This window comes from Pongo pygmaeus, chromosome 15 (genome assembly GCF_028885625.2).
Source record: "Pongo pygmaeus isolate AG05252 chromosome 15, NHGRI_mPonPyg2-v2.0_pri, whole genome shotgun sequence".
In the NCBI taxonomy this organism is placed as follows: Eukaryota; Metazoa; Chordata; class Mammalia; order Primates; family Hominidae; genus Pongo; species Pongo pygmaeus.
The window spans coordinates 104,194,914-104,212,100 of record NC_072388.2 but is presented as its reverse complement, the minus strand read 5'-3'; the positions used below and the strand labels follow the sequence as shown (position 1 = coordinate 104,212,100).

Genomic DNA, 17,187 nt, shown 5'->3' with positions numbered 1-17,187 from the left:
GAGTTTGAGACCAGCCTGCCCAACACGGTGAGACCCCGTCTCTACTAAAAATACAAAATCTAGCTGGGCATGGTGGCGCGTGTGTGTAGTCCCAGCTACTTGGGAGGCTGAGACAGGAGAATCGCTTGAACCCAGGAGGCAGAGGTTGCAGTGAGCCGAGATCATGCCATTGCACTCCAGCCTGAGCAATAGAGTGCAACTCTGTCTCAAAAAAAAAAAAAAAAAAAAAAAAAATTTAGCTGGGTATGGTGGCAGGCGACTGTAGTCCCAGCTACTCAAGAGGCTGCTGCAGGAGAATAGTTTGAACCTGAGAGGCAGAGGTTGCAGTGAGCCGAGATTGTGCCAATGCACTCCAGCCTGGGCGACAGAGCAAGACTCCATCTCAAAAAAAAAAAAAAAAAAAGAATAGTATATAGTCGCAGTGCCTAATGTGACGTTTTGATGCCTGTTGGCTTGGAGCCTTGCTTGTATTTATCATGTGGATGCAACGGCAGAGTCTTAACAGTTAAAAAACACCTACAAATCAACGGGCCACTTAGTAAATTAGTAAATACTCACTAGCCGTTTGTCAATGGGTTAACTTGTGATTCAATCTGATTTCCCTAAAACAATTTCAACCTACTCTTTCTCCAGGTCATTTTAAACTCTCAGAGTGAACGTCTTGATAGGACCGACAAGACGCATGACATGTACTTAGAAAGCTTATCTTAGAGCCACACTGAGATTGGAACCCGCAAAATATGCCAGGTGAGAGAGCCTTCTCCGACTTTGAACATGTAAGAGGAAGCCCATGAGAATTTTTCCATGAAGGATGTTGTCTCATAATTCAAAAATTAACACATAAAAATAGATTATCAAGATAAAAACTAGCTCAGCAATAATAAATCTAGAGGTGCTACATGGAGAAACGAAGGGCTGATTTCATAATTCTTTTGTGAAGTTCTGGGAAGCCAGGAACAGAAATGAGGGCATAGTTGGTGGCTCCTGGGAGGGCGACGAAGTACTGAGTCAGGGGACTGTCCCACAGGTCCCAGGGGAGCCCTGCATGGTCCCGGCCATGAGGAGCTGACCGCCAGCCCCCCACATCCTTGCGTCTCCTGGTGCCGTTGCCCCTACTTCTGACCCGCCAGGAAGGCTCTCTTCCCAGGAGGTCACTTGTGGCAGGAGGCGGGGGAGCGGGGGACAGCCTCCTCACCAGATGGGCACAGAGCCACAGACACCACGGACCTGGTGTCCAGAGGTGAAGGTCCCAAGGCTGGGTGAGGCCTGGAGCAGGGGGTGTGGGACTGAGGGGCACCGAGGCCCTGACTGAGACCGCACTGGCGACGATGTGTGGGGTGGGGGAGCCGTAGGAGGTCGGGGAGGGAACAGACCAGAGCAGCTCTGTGCAGGCTGAGGTGGGAAGGGCCCCTCTGGCCACCCCGGGTCTTGCCTGCGTCTCCCCTTGTGTTTTGGATTCTGGTTCTGCCTCCCAGGGCGTGTGATTGTCATGAAAGAGACGGGCCGTGTAGGGGGCCGGAAACTTCCTCTGAGCTCAGGACTCGCACAGCGAGGCTGGGGCGCTCGTTTGATGGGAAAAGAGCCATCCGGGTGAAGAACAGTGAGTGCAAACACAGGCGTTGGGCCTCCCACCCGAGAACTGCCTTCACTGCCCCCCGCCGCCCGCCACAGCCCTGTGTCTTGGGCGAAGTGGTGACAACTGAGTGTGAGACAGCCCAGTCATACCCACTCTCTCCCTCTGCCCAGGGAGGAAGGTGAGCAAGGGGCACGACACTCACCCAGAGAAACCCAGCAAGCGCAGCGAGGCTGTGGGGAGACCGGAGCCCTGCACTCCGCCGGGGAAGGTGGGCCGGTGCCGCCACCGTGGAGAACAGCTCGGAGGCGCCCCGCAAGATGAGATGGAACTGCCATGAGATCCAGCAATGCCAGCTGTGGGTCTGACCCAGGAGAACGGAAAGCAGGGGCGTGAACAGGCCTCCTCATGTTCTTAACACCGTTATTCTCAGCAGCTCAGCTAAGGCGCAGAGGCAGCCGAGCGTCTGTCCGCGGAGTCATGGCTGAGCAGAACACGGCACACGCCACATTTGGAGGATTGTTCACAATGGAAGGGCACAATGGAATATATATATATATTTATATTTTTGGTGAGACCCTGGAGGACACACTGAATACCATGGAATACCATCCCACCTTTGAAAGGAAGGGAAATCCTGGCACACGCTGCAACAGGAGGGAGCTTGAGGACACTGTGGCGAGTGGAGCACTTGAGACACGGAAGGACACACGCTGAAGACACGCACAGATGCCCACCCACGTGGGGAGGTGACAGGGGAGCCCAGCGCACAGAGACAAAGTGGAATGGAGGCCCGGGGGCTGGGAGCAAATGCGGAGCAAGTGCTTCCTGGGGCAGGGTCTCCGTTTGGGAAGGTGAGAAGGTTCTGCCGACGGATGTTGGCAATGGTTGCAGAAGAATGTGAATGTGCCAGTGCTACTGAAAAACGGTTACAATGGTAAATTCCTTGTTATGTGTATTTTGCCACCGTTTTACACTTTTTCAATTTTTTTTTCTTGCGATTGAGTCTCACTCTATCACCCAGGCTGGAGTGCAGTGGCACAATCTCGGCTCACTGCAGCTTCTGCCTCCCTGGTTCAAGGGATTCTCCTGCATCAGCCTCCCAAGTAGCTGGGATTACAGGTGCCCACCATGCCTGGCTAATTTTTGTATTTTTAGTAGAAATGGGATTTCACTATGTTGGTCAGGCTGGTCTGGAACTCCAGACCTCAGGTGATCCACCTGCCTTGTCCTTCCAAAGCGTTGGGATTAAAGGAATGAACGGCCCATGGGGCCGATTTTTTTTTTTTTGAGATGGAGTCTTGCTCTGTCACCCCGGCTGGAGTGCGGTGGCACAATCTCTGCCTCCCGGGTTCACATCATTCTCCTGCCTCAGCCTCCCAAGTAGCTGGGCCTACAGGCACCTGCCACCACACCCGTCTAATTTTTGTATTTTTAGTAGAGACAAGGTTTCACCAGGTTGGCCAGGCTGGTCTCGAACTCCTGACCTTGAGTGATCTCCCCGCCTTGGCCTCCCAAAGTGCTGGGATTACAGGCGTGAGCCACCACGCCCAGCTGAATTTTTTAAATGCACAAAAACAAGTGGCCCGGCGTGGTGGCTCACACCTGTAATCCCAGCACTTTGGGAGGCCAAGGTGGGCAGATCACCCGAGGTCAGGAGTTCGAGACCAGCCTGGCCAACCTGGTGAAACCTTGTCTCTACTAAAAATACAAAAATTAGTTGAGCGTGGTGGCGAGTGCCTGTAATCCCAGCTACTCAGGAGGCTGAGGCAGGAGAATCCCTTGAACCCGGGAGGTGGAGGTTGCAGTGAGCTGAGATCGCGCCACTGCACTCCAGCCTGGGCAACAGAGGGAGAGACTCCATCTAAAAACAAACAAAACAAAACAAAAAAAAACCCAAAAAACTACAGATTAGGAATTAGGATGAGGCAGTGCCCAGCTATGGGACCAGGTGGGGAGTGGAGGCAAAGTGGGAACAGCGCTGGAAGGGCGTAGTAGCAGCACCTAACAGACTGCTTAGAAGAGCACTCACACAGCAATTACAGGATCAACATTCTTTTCAAACACACAAGCAACTTTTTTTTTTTTTTTTTTTTTTTGAGAAGGAGTCTCACTCTAGTTGCCCAGGCTGGAGTACAGCAGCACGATCTCAGCTCACTGCAACCTCCGCCTCCTGGGTTCAAGTGATTCTCCTGCCTCAGCCTCCAGAGTAGCTGGGATTACAGGTGCGAGCCAGCATGCCCAACTACTTTTTTAAAACTTTTAGTAGAGACAGGATTTCTCCATGTTGGCCAGGCTGGTCTCAAACTCCTGACCTCAAGTGATCTGCCTGACTCAGCCTCCCAAAATGCTGGGATTACAGGTGTGAGCCACCGTGCCGAGCCCCAAGCAACATTTTTGAAAACTGACCTCAGTGAGTTACAAAGACTCAGCATTGCCCAGACACAGTGGCTCACGCCTGTAATCCCAGCACTTTGGGAGGCTGATGCAGGCGGATTACCTGAGGTCAGGAATTCAAGACCAGCCTGGCCAATGTGGTGAAACCCCGTCTCTACTAAAAATACAAAAATTAGCCAGGCATGGTGGCACTTGCCTGTAATCCTGGCTACTTGGGAGGCTGAGGCAGGAGAATTGCCTGAACCCAGGAGGCAGAGGTTGCAGTGAGCTGAGGTTGTGCCACTGCACTCCAACCTGGGCCACAAGAGCAAAACTCCATTTCAAAAAAAACAAAAAAGAAAAACGATTCAGTATTGCCCAGCCTGCATTCTTTGTCCATGATGCTGCTGGGTTGGAGATCCGCTATCTAATAATTGCTCTAAAAAATCAATTTGGAAATGTTTTAAACACCTGCGTGTGTCTAGTCTGAGCTACCACAAAGCTTCTATCCTTTCTTCCCACAGTAGAGTCTCTCCCAGGTGGTTTCCAGGGACTCCCGTCCTCACTCTTGTCTCTGTCCCACAGGAAACGCCACCCCAGTGACCATTACCCCGTGGGCCTCCCTGGGTCTCCCCACCAAGACCTGCAACAACGTGTCCTTCGAGGAGAGCAGGATAGTCCTGGTCGTGGTGTACAGCGCAGTGTGCACGCTGGGGGTGCCGGCCAACTGCCTGACTGCGTGGCTGGCGCTGCTGCAGGTACTGCAGGGCAACGTGCTGGCCATCTACCTGCTCTGCCTGGCACTCTGCGAGCTGCTGTACACGGGCACGCTGCCGCTCTGGGTCATCTATATCCGCAACCAGCACCGCTGGACCCTGGGCCTGCTGGCCTGCAAGGTGACCGCCTACATCTTCTTCTGCAACATCTACGTCAGCATCCTCTTCCTGTGCTGCATCTCCTGCGACCGCTTCGTGGCCGTGGTGTACGCGCTGGAGAGCCGGGGCCACCGCCGCCAGAGGACCGCCATCCTCATCTCCGCCTGCATCTTTATCCTCGTCGGGATCGTTCACTACCCAGTGTTTCAGACGGAAGACAAGGAAACCTGCTTCGACATGCTGCAGATGGACAGCAGGATTGCCGGGTACTACTATGCCAGGTTCACCGTTGGCTTTGCCATCCCTCTCTCCATCATTGCCTTCACCAACCACCGGATTTTCAGGAGCATCAAGCGGAGCATGGGCTTAAGTGCTGCCCAGAAGGCCAAGGTGAAGCACTCGGCCATCGCGGTGGTTGTCATCTTCCTGGTGTGCTTCGCCCCGTACCACCTGGTTCTCCTCGTCAAAGCCGCTGCCTTTTCCTACTACAGAGGAGACAGGAACGCCATGTGCGGCTTGGAGGAAAGGCTGTATACAGCCTCTGTGGTGTTTCTGTGCCTGTCCACGGTGAACAGCGTGGCTGACCCCATTATCTACGTGCTGGCCACGGACCATTCCCGCCAAGAAGTGTCCAGAATCCATAAGGGGTGGAAACAGTGGTCCATGAGGACAGACATCACCAGGCTCACCCACACCAGGGACACTGAGGAGCTGCAGTCACCCATGGCCCTTGCAGACCACTACACCTTCTCCAGGCCCGTGCACCCACCAGGGTCACCATGCCCTGCAAAGAGGCTAATTGAGGAGTCCTGCTGAGCCCACTGTGTGGCGGGGGGGATGGCAGGTTGGGGGTCCTGGGGCCAGCAATGTGGCTCCTGTCCACGGAGCCCACCAGCCACAGTGCCCATGTTCCCTCTGGAGGACAAACTACCAATTTCTCGTTCCTGAAGCCACTCCCTCCGTGACCACTGGCCCCAGGCTTTCCCACATGGAAGGTAGCTGCATGCCAAGGGCAGGAGCGATACCTCCAGGCTTCCGGGAGCCCAGAGAGCGTGTGGCAGGCAGTGGGGCCTCTTCATCAGCAGCCCGCCTGACTGGCTCCCTTGGCTGTGGGCAGGCAGCAGGCCTGCTGGCAGAGGTACCTGGTGGCTGCCCTGTTCGCATCAGTGGCGATGACTTTATTTGCAGAGCATTTCTGCAAGTGTTGCCTGGATGCGGTGGTGCATTGTGGGCCCTCTGGGCTCCTGCCTCAGAATGTCAGTGGGCACCATGCTGGAGGTCACCCAGCACTGTGGCAGCGCCCAGGAGGGCACAGGGCAGCCTACCACCTCCAAGGGGGCAGGAGCCCCCATCTGGGGTTGGGTCTGTGCTGAGCTGGAGGGCCTCTAGGGAACTGTGGGGCAGGGTGGCCAGCTGCTCCGGCTCCCAGAGCGCAGCCCAGGCGTCCTCAACGGGGAGTCCCAAATGTCCACGCCCAGAACAACAGTTGGCAGGACAGGCGTGACACAGCCACAGCAGAGGCAAGGGGTGCCAGGAGTCCCCAGCAGCATCCTCGGGGAGAAGCTGGTGAGGGGTCCGTACAGGGTGGGGCCCCCACCCCCAGCCCCTTACGGAGGGGGGAGTGCAGCAGCTGGCCTGCTTGTCTGGCGGAGAAAGCCAGCTCCCTGCACCCTCGGGGCTGAGTCAGATCTGGGTCTGCCCCAAAGGCCTTGCCTAGGCCAGGTCACGCTGATGCCCGGGTTTCCCTATCTGTAAAATGGGGCCAATGACACCTACCTCACTGGGTCACCATCGAGATCAATCCTCCTCCCTGCCCTGACACCTCAGGCACATCACACGCACTCAGAGCACAGAGCCGGGCAGATGCAGCACCTGGATGGGGAGCCCAGTGCCCAGCACAGCGCAGGGGCTTCCAGGGAGGCCGCGCAGGGCCGTGGGGCTGAGCCACGCTCTCGTTTTGTCAGGCAGCTATGCAGTTGCTCTTCCTTGTTTTTGGTTTGTTTTTGTTTTTTTTAATATTTATTTTTTTAGAGACAGGGCCTTGCTCTGTTTCCTGGGCTGGAGAACAGTGGCACCATCATAGCTCACTGCAGCCTCAAACTCCTGGGCTCAAGCGATCCTCCCCACTCAGCCTCCTGAGTAGCTGGGACTACAGGTGTGCACCACCACACCCAGCCAAAACAGCCATCCTCCCCTTAGGAGTCATCAGAAAAATACATTAGGAAAATGTGTTTAGAAATAAAAGCACAAGGCAGGGCACAGTGCTCATGCCTGTCATCCCAGCACTTTGGGAGGCCGAGACAGGAGGATCAGTTGAGGCCAGGAGTTTGAGACCAGCTTCGGCAACACGGCAAAACCTTGTCTCTTTTTTTGGTATTAAAAAAATAATAAAAATAAAAGAAATAATGCAATTTAACCTTTACAGTTAACATTTCCCCTGCTTTGAGAGGAGCCCCTAGGCTCCCAGAGGAGAGCCGTGACCAGGGACCTGAAAAGCTGGGGCTGAGGTTCTGGACCAGCCTGGAATATTCAGGGCTGAGGCAAAAGGGATCATAACGATGTCCAGCAGGGGCTTTCCTGTGGCCGCTATAACCAGTTCCCACAAGTTGGTGGCTTAAAACAATAAACCGGGCTGGGCACCATGGCTCATGCCTATAATCCCAGCACTTTGGGAGGCCGAGGCGGGCAGATCACCTGAGGTCAGGAGTTCGAGACTAGCCTGGCCAACATGATGAAACCCCGTCTCTACTAAAAATACAAAAAAAATTATCTGGGTGTGGTGGAGCACACCTGTAATCCCAGCTACTTCGGAGGCTGAGACAGGAGAATTGCTTGAACTCAGGAGGCAGAGGTTGCAGTGAGCCGCGATCGTGCCATTGCACTCCAGCCTGGGCAACAAGAGCAAAATTCCTTCTCAAAAAACGAAACGACAACAGCAACAACCAAAAAACACAACCAAAAACTGTTTTCTCAGGCTGGGCGCGGTGGCTCACGCCCGTAATCCCAGCACTTTGGGAGGCCGAGGCGGGCAGATCACGAGGTCAGGAGATCAAGACCATCCTGGCTAACACGGTGAAATCCCTTCTCTACTAAAAATACAAAAAATTAGCCGGGCATTGTGGCAGGCGCCTGTAGTCCCAGCTACTCGGGAGGCTGAGGCAGGAGGATGGTGTGAACCCGGGAGGCAGAGCTTGCTGTAAGCCGAGATCGCGCCACTGTACTCCAGCCTGGGCGACAAAGCGAGACTCCGTCTCAAAGAAGAAAACAAAAAAAAAAACTGTTTTCTCACAGCTCTGAAGGCCAGAGTCCACTTTTTCATCTTTTGCTGCCACAGAGCAACAAATAAGAGCCTCACTCCCATGTCAGATCCCAGCCTTGGGGACCAGGTGCCATCTCACCCACCGGTAGGGACAACAGGGCTAGGCGAGACACCCAGAGTACCTGGCTCAGGCGAGGGACTGCCTGAACTGGCTGGTGTCACAGTGGCAGGAAAGTTACCAGGCATAGCCGGGTGAGGTGGCACCTGCAGTCCCAGCTGCTCAGGAGGCTGAGGTGAGAGGATCATTTGAGCCTGGGAAGTGGAGGCTGCAGTGAGCTAGGACTGCGCCACTGCACACGGGGAGGCCAGGAGACAAAGGCCCGATGGGACCTGGGGATGACACCTCTGTAGGGGTTTCAGAGGGTGCCTGGGAGCAATGTCTGCAGCGAAATTTAAAAATGGACACCAGACCTGCGGGACCCATGACAGTCACCATCAGATGGAGAAGCTCTATGCAAAGACAGACCACTCAGAGTCAAACTTGGGGGGTGGGGCTTACCTGACGGGAGGGGCTGCTACGGGGACCTTGCCCAGGCTGAGGCCCAGATGGGACCAGGCACTCAGGAAGGGAGGCCCAGCCCAGCCCTTAACTCTGAGACCCTCGAGGGCTGTGGGCGGAGGGCAGCAGGTTGAGTCCTCGCAGGACAGGCGCAGCTGGGGAGGTGGAGGTTACGGGCCTGCCTGGCTGCTCACCGCCCCGCGTCTGCTCTGGCAGTGACAGGGTCACAGCATGGCTTTGTCATCAGCCACTGACCACTGACCGCAGGCCCTGGCCATGTCATCCAGCTTCTGCTGCTGGTGGGAGCTTCTGAGGTGGCCAGCGCTGGAAGCCGCCCTGTGTGGAGTCTGCGCTCGCTCACTCTCTCTCTCACCATCTACCCCTTCGTTCGCCCCGCTTGACCTCACTCAGGCACCCCCTCCACAAGGTGCTCCTGGGGCACCCCAGGTACTGAGGAGGCCACAGTGAAGGACACTGTCACCCACGCAGGGAGGCGGGAATGAGGAGGGGAGCCCCGAGGGCCACCCCTGCCTCCAGCACCATGCCCTGCCTCCAGCACCATGCCCTGCCCTCCAGCACCATGCCCTGCCCTCCAGGCTCTAGCCACAGTTGCCTCTTCAGACAGGGTCCGGGAGGGGCAGCACTGCTCTGCTCACTGCCTTGTTGTTACCTGAGTAACGGTGACAGGGAAAGAGGACCACACACCTCCTCGCCAGCTGGAGAGAAGACCCCGGACCTATGGAACTGTTCTCCCAGGTCCTACTGTGACGAAGACACCTGCACACCAGGGGAGGGAGCAGTTCAGAAGCAGCACTCAGGCTCTCCGGAAGGCCCTGTGTCCCATCCACGCCCGCTCCCCTCCGACCATCCCCACTCCACCTGGCATGGCAGGGGCTGTGGACCCTCACAGCGACAGCCCAGGGCACAGGCCGCGGAGGCAGGGAGAGTTTTGTTGGGAATTCTGGGATCCTACTGCCTGGAGTTGGGGCAGGGGAGCACAGCCCAAGGAGGTCACATCCTGGTGGCCCTGCAGCCTCCTGGCCTGTGGGAGGGACATGCCTGGAAGAGACAGCATGAGGGGGGACCACATATGGAGGACTCTTTTTTTTTCTTTTGAGACAGAGTCTTGCTCTGTGACCCAGGCTGAAGTGCCATGGCATAATCTCAGCTCACGGCAGCCTCCACCTCCTGGTCCCCTGAATAGCTGGGACCACAGGCGTGCACCACCACACCCAGCTGGGTTTTTTTGTTGTTGTTGTTAGGGACAGGGTTTCACCACATTGCCCAGGCTGGTCTTGAACTTCTGGACTCAAGCAATCTGCCTGCCTCAGCCTCCCAAAGTGCTGGGAGGGATTACAGGCGTAGGCCACCACATCCATCCTTTTTTTTTCTTTTTTTTTTGAGGCAGGGTCTTGCTCTGTCACCCAGGCTGGAGTTGAGTGCAGTGGTGCAATCTCAGCTCACTGCAGCCTCTGCCTCCTGGGTTCAAGCGATCCTCACACCTCAGCCTCCTGAGTAGCTGGCATCACAGGCATGTGCCACCATGCCCAGCTGCCCAGCTAATTTTTAAATTTTTTGTATGGACAGGGTCTCACTATGTTGCTCAGATTGGTCTTGAACTCCTGGCCTCAAGCAATCCGCCTGACTTGGCCTCCCAAGGCGCTGGGATCGCAGGAGTGAGCCAGCCCCCAGTCCTAGCAGTGCTCTTGGGTGATGAACGTGTGAATGAGAGCGCACCGAATGGTCGCGTGGGGCGGCCACCTTCCTGAGGGACAGCTCACTATGGACAGGTGATACCACCACTTGGTGCCTCCTTTCTTCATCCATAATTTGGGAATGGTGACAGTGACTGTCCCACAGTCCTGGTGGGGTATTAATTCAGATAATACACGTCCCACACCTAAGATGAGCCTGGCACAAAGCAGCGCTCAAAAACACAGATCTTCATTTAACTTCCTCCTTCGTTCCCCCAGTGGGGGATCTTGCAGGCAGAGTCGTTGACGAAAGGTCCGCCTGTTCCCAAGAACGGCCCTAGAGGGCGCCAGGCAGCGGGGCTTGAATGGACCGGGCGGGTTTCGCTTTCCCGCGAGTAGCCGCCCGCGGCCGCCAGGGGGCAGCAGCTGCAAAGGGCACCCGTGGGCAGCCGGGCCGCGCCTGTGGCCACGCAGCGCAGAGGCGGCCCCATCAGAGCGCTCGGGCGGGCGGGCGCGGAGCCGGAGCAGTGTCCCCGCCACTGCGGAGCCTTCACAGGCGGAACATTTTGCACATCCTTCCAGACCTTTCCTAAATCCTTACCTGCCTGTACAGGCACTCGTGGAAAATACGTGATACTGCCTTGTGTGTATGCATTTATCCAGCTTTTCATTTTGAAATAATTCCCAATTTGGGGGCCGGGCGCGGGGGCTCACGCCTGTAATCCCAGCACTTTGGGAGACCGAGGCGGGCGGATCACGAGGTCAGGAGATCGAGACCATCGTGGCCAACATGGTGAAACACCGTCTCTACTAAAAATACAAAAAAATTAGCTGGGCGTGGTGGCGTGTGCCTGTAATCCCAGTTACTCGGGAGGCTGAGGCAGGAGAATCGCTTGAACCAGGAAGTCGGAGGTTGCAGTGAGACTCCGTCTCAAAAAAAAAAAAAAAATCCCAATTTACAGAAGGTGGCAAACACCATGCAAAGAGACCTGGATATTCCTGTCCTACAGGTTCTCCAGCTGTGAACATTGCCCCGCTATTCCTTCTCTCGCTCCTGCTTATGTGGCATTTGAGAATAAGCTGCAGACTCCAGGCTTGCTCCCCTAAACAGCTCAGAGAGTATTTTGGAAATAAACGAACTCTCTCTCAAGTAATTGCAGTGAACCTTGAAAAATCAGGAAGCCACCACTGATCCAATGTCCCCATCGACTCCACAGAGTCCCTGCCAATTTCCCCGCTGTCTCAATGAGTCTTTGTGGGTCTTACGGGTCTTTGTGGGATGGCCCTCGCTCTAGCCTTGTCTGTTTCCTGTGGCCTCTTCAATTCCAGGAGGAACCTCTCAGAAGTGAGACTTTCCTCTTATAGCATCCTACCGGAGGCCCACGGGACCAATCTGGCCGTCACTGGTGATGATGATCCTCTTACAGCGTCCTACCGGAGGCCCACGGGACCAATCATCTGGCCGTCACTGGTGATGATGATCCTCTTACAGCATCCTACCGGAGGCCCACGGGACCAATCATCTGGCTGTCACTGGTGATGATGATCCTCTTACAGCGTCCTACCGGAGGCCCACGGGACCAATCATCTGGCCGTCACTGGTGATGATGATCCTCTTACAGCGTCCTACCGGAGGCCCACGGGACCAATCATCTGGCCGTCACTGGTGATGATGATCCTCTTACAGCGTCCTACCGGAGGCCCACGGGACCAATCTGGCCGTCACTGGTGATGATGATCCTCTTACAGCGTCCTACCGGCGGCCCACGGGACCAATCTGGCCGTCACTGGTGATGATGATCCTCTTACAGCGTCCTACCGGAGGCCCACGGGACCAATCTGGCCGTCACTGGTGATGATGATCCTCTTACAGCGTCCTACCGGAGGCCCACGGGACGAATCTGGCCGTCACTGGTGATGATGATCCTCTTACAGCGTCCTACCGGAGGCCCACGGGACGAATCTGGCCGTCACTGGTGATGATGATCCTCTTACAGCGTCCTACCGGAGGCCCACGGGACCAATCTGGCCGTCACTGGTGATGATGATCCTCTTACAGCGTCCTACCGGAGGCCCACGGGACCAATCATCTGGCCGTCACTGGTGATGATGATCCTCTTACAGCGTCCTACCGGAGGCCCACGGGACCAATCTGGCCATCACTGGTGATGATAACCCTCGTCACGTGGGTACGATGGTGTCTGCCGCCATTCCCCACTGAAAAGTTAATTAGTAAGCATTTTGCATTCATTAATGAATAAGCAATTATTACACCGTTTCTGGGGAGAGAATTTGAGGTTTCCACTATGAGGTCAGGCTTACCCTTCTCTCTCATGTATGTATGTGCGGGTCTCCGTCCATTTTTTCTTGCTATAACAGATTACTTGAGACTGCATAATTTATAAGAAAAAAAGAGGTTTACTTAGCTCAGAGTTCTACATGCTGAGAAGTTCAAGGGCGTGGCCCTGGTGAGGACTTTCATTCTGTTTCACAAAATGGTAGAGAAGGCCGGGCACAGTTGCTCACACCTGTAATCCCAGCACTTTGGGAGGCCGAGGCGGGTGAATCACCTGAGGTCGGGAGTTCAAGACCAGCCCGGCCAACAGAGTGAAACCCCGTCTCTACTAATAATACAAAAATTAGCTGGGTGTGGTTGCACGTGCCTGTAGTCCCAGCTACTCGGGAGGCTGAGGCAGGAGAATCGCTTGAACCCAGGAGGCAGAAGTTACAGTGAGCTGAGATCACGCCATTGTACTCCAGCCTGGGTGACAAGAGCAAAGCTCCATCTCAAAAAATAATATAATAATAATCCAAGATCTGGGCACTAGGGGTGCTCACTGTTTCCAGAGCTGTAGAAAATACATATGCTTATACACACACACATAGATATACTCACACACATAGATATACAAACACACATAGATATATATACACACATAGATATACATCTGTATTTCCAGCTATCCATATTGGAACTGGATTTGTACTGATATCTCCAATTTCAATCCACCCGGCCAGAAGTTGGTCCAGCCTGACCACTTTCCTAATTTGCAACTCCCTTCTCCGAAACGAGAGTCCTCAAATTCTTCATCCCCGATGCTTTTACTTACTTGTGCAATCCCCAGCCCTCTCCAATGTCTCTTTCTTGGCCCCCTTGGCAGGTTAAAAGCCGGCCCTCAAGGAGGAGGGAAAGGGGAAGTAGGAAAAAGGAAGAAATGAAGGGTCTGAGAGTTCACTCTGTTTGCAAATGAACAGTGAGCCTGCCAGTGTTCTGAACATGGGCAAGACATGAGACACCTGGGTCTGAGACAAAGGCTTTGTTATTCACAGCACAGCAGGCAGCACGAGCTTCATATACCCCCAGCCCCCAGCCCCACAGACAATGAGGAGTGGCCCCGGTGGATGCTGTACACACAGCTAAGGAACCCTGGGTTAGGAAACACCAGTCATTTAAAGGACTGCTAGCAAACCTGCCCAGTTTCTGCCCAGAGGGAGAAGCTATCTTTATTATCTTGGACAGCAAGCCAATTTGCCCTCTGCCTGGAAAGAGATACATGTGTGATGCTGAGGATTCACGTGTGGACATTGGGACCCCAGGGCCTGAGCTGAGACCCCAGCACTGCCCTTTACTGTCTGGGACCTTGGACGAGTGACCCAACTTCTCTGTGCCTCGCTGTCCTCATCTGGAAAATGGAGACAATAACCGTATCCAGGTCACTGCTTTCTTAGGAAGATTAGTAAGACCAGTATACAATGTGCCAGGGTCATCTATGCTGGGAAGGGCTGAGTGGGCTGCAGACAGCACCATGGATGGCCTCTCTAAGCAGGTGCTTTTGAGCCCAGACCAGTGGAAGTGGGGAACAGCCTTGCAGCTTGTCTGGGTCAGGCACAGGGCAAAAGCCCAGGGCAGGGAAACACTTCAGGTGCTTGAGAAGTGGTGAGAATCCACGGGGAGCAAGAGCCCGGGAAGCCAGGCATCGACAATGGAGCACCTGAGACGTCTCTGAGCACCTGAGACGGCGGTGCCAGGGACTCCTGAGCAGAGGCCAATGCAGCCAACTTGCATTTAAGGGCCCCCTGGCTGGCGTGAAAGTGCCTGGATACTCAGGAAGAGATACAAGCGTCTGGAGGCGGCCCAAGGGTGCAGGTGAGCCTCCGAACCGGGCAGTGGCGCGGGCGGTTGCAGGTGGGCAGATCCTGATCTGTGTGAAGGTGGAGCCGAGGACGCTGGCAGGCAGATGGGAGGTAGAGGTGAAAGAAAGAGGCTGCAGGAGGAACCCAACGCTTCGGAGGAGCCTCAGGTAGCTGGTGGTCTTCCTTTCCTGTTACCACATATTTCGTGGTTTCAAGCAGCCCAGCTTTCTTAGCTCGCAGCCTGTGGGTCTGGGCTTAGGCTGGAGTCAGGCGTCAGCTGGCCACACTCTGGTATGGGGCTCAGGGTTGCCTTCCAAGCTCGCTCCTGTCGCTGGGAAGCCAGGTGTGGGACTGAGGTCCCCGCCTCCTCGTGGTGTCACCGATGGCTGCTCCCTGCTTCTGGGGGTGCTCATATTCCTTCTCAGGCCCCCCGCCCCGTCTTCAAACCAGCATCGGCACCTTGAAGCCTTCCCACGCTTGGACCTCCCTGACTCCCCCTCCTGTCACCAGCCACAGAAAACTGTCCTCTTTTCAAGGCTCCCGGGACTAGGTCAGGCCCACTTGGGAATCAGTGTTGAGCTCTACTCTGCCGTGTAAACCGGCCCAACCTTGGGAGTGGAACCTCCGCACCAGTTCCAGGGGCTGGCACAGGGGAATCTGGGAGGGCACATGTTCTTAGAATTTGGCCTAAACTGGGGTGCTTGAAATAAGGGCACGGCTGACACGCAGTGGCCTCCTGGTTCTTTTGGTGCAGGGTGGATGGCGTTTAATCCAGGACTGGAGAGGCGCCTGGGGAGTAGGCGGGGAAGAGGGGCGGTGTGAGGGCTGGGCTCCGGAGCCCTGCAACACTGGGAGAGGGCGGAGAGGAGGGATGCACAGAGGCTCACGAGGAGGGGCTGGTGGGAAGGGCAAGTGCAAGGGTCGGGCAGGGCAGGGCAGGGCCCACAAAGTTTGGCCCAAGGCCCCTAGTGGCTTGGAGAGGAGAGGAGGGTGGAGGACGGCTGGCAAGCCCATAGGTACATAAAGGCCTCAGGAGGCCAGCATGGTGACTCACGACTGTAATCCCAGCACTTTGGGAAGCTGCAGTGAAAAGATCGCTTGAGTCCAGGAGTTCAAGACTAGCCTGGGCAACATAGGAAAATCCTGCCTCTACCAAAAATACAAAAATTAGCTGGGCATGGTGGTGTCCGCTTGTCTCAGCTGCTCGGGAGGCTGAGGTGGGAGGATGGATTGAGCCCGGGAGGTTGAGGCTGCAGTGAGCCATGATCACGCCACTGGTGGAGAAAGAGTGCACCCCAGGAGTTTGAGACCAAGAACAGCAAAGGAACTGTGGTCATGGGGGTGTGGGAAGGTTTTGGGGTATTTGCTAGTGTGAAAGGAAAATATGGGGACCCCCAAATCACTAAGCCAAAGTGAAAAGTCAACCTGGGAACTGCTGGCAGGCAGACCTCCCTCCAATCCTATTCCTAAACAAGACAGCTACAAAGATTAAAAAGCTACATACCTCCCACACAAATTGCCCACAAGGAAATTCCTTGTGGTCTGTTACCCATGGAAGGTTGTCCCCACTCCCTGCTTCGAGTTGTCCCACCTTTTTGGACCGAACCAATGTGTTTCTTTTTCTTTTTCTTTTTTTTTTTTTGAGATGGAGTCTTGCTCTGTTGCCCAGGCTGGAGTGCAGTGGCGCAATCTCGGCTCACTGCAACCTCCACCTCCCGGGTTCAAGCGATTCTCCTGCCTCAGCCTCCCAAGTAGCTGGGATTACAGGCGCCTGCCATCATGCCCAGCTAATGTTTGTATTTTCGTAGAGACAGGGTTTTACCATGTTGGCCAGACTGGTCTTGAATTCCTGACCTCAGGTGATCCACCCATCTCGGCCTCCCAAAGTGCTGGGATTACAGGTGTGAGCCACCGCGCCCGGCCGGCCTTATGTATTTCTTAAATGTGTTTGATTGATGTCTGTGTCTCCCTAAATTGTATAAAACCAAGCTGCACCCCAGCCACCTTGGGCACATGTTCCCAGGACCTCCTGAGGGCTCTGTCACGGGCCATGGTCACTCATATTTGGCTCAAAATAAATCTCTTCAAATGTTTAACAGAGTTTGATTCTTTCCGTTGACATGTTACTGGTGAAAGGTATCTGAGTTACTGGCAGCGAATCCGTACAGGTCTACGGCAACCTCAATTCTTACCTCCTCAGAAGAATTCGACCAAGGGGCATAAGCAGAAGGAGAAACTGAGATAAGTTTCAGAGCAGGGGTGAATGTTTATTAAAGAGCTTCAGAACAGGAATGAAGGAAAGGAAAGCACACGTGGAAGAGGGCCAGGTGGGTGACTTGAGAAACCAAGTGCACAACAATCTATACAATTTTTCTTTTCTTTTTTTGAGACGGAGTCTCGCTCTGTCACCCAGGCTGGAGTGCAGTGGTGGGATCTCGGCTCGCTGCAACCTCTCCCTCCTATGCTCAAGTGATTCTCCTGCCTCAGCCTCCTAAGTAGCTGGGATTACAGGTGTACACCACCATGCCCAGCTAATTTTTTTGTATTTTTAGTAGAGATGGAGTTTCATCATGCTGGCCAGACTGGTCTTGAATTCCTGACCTCAAGTGATCTGCCCACCTCGGCCCTCCCAAAGTGCTGGGATTGCAGGCATGAGCCACTGCACCTAGCCCAATCTATACAATTTTAATTATGTTGACCATAAAATACAATTTCCA

The 17,187-nt window shown here is 54.8% G+C and overlaps 1 protein-coding gene across 8 annotated transcripts in view; it reads left to right on the top strand.

The window, feature by feature from the left end:
* GPR132 (G protein-coupled receptor 132) overlaps positions 1–15,280 on the top strand; it is a 28,048-nt gene extending 12,768 nt beyond the window's left edge. For 7 of the 8 annotated variants that reach the window (XM_063652096.1, XM_054449278.2, XM_054449279.2 and 4 more), the window contains 2 exons: positions 634–747; positions 4,535–15,280. In XM_063652096.1, coding sequence (XP_063508166.1) covers positions 741–747; positions 4,535–5,640 — 1,113 coding nt within the window. In that variant the 5' untranslated portion in view covers positions 634–740 and the 3' untranslated portion in view covers positions 5,641–15,280. The remainder of the gene's footprint in view (positions 1–633; positions 748–4,534) is intronic. The other variant, XR_008493747.2, reaches the window with a different exon arrangement.
* Positions 15,281–17,187: the final 1,907 nt, after the last annotated feature.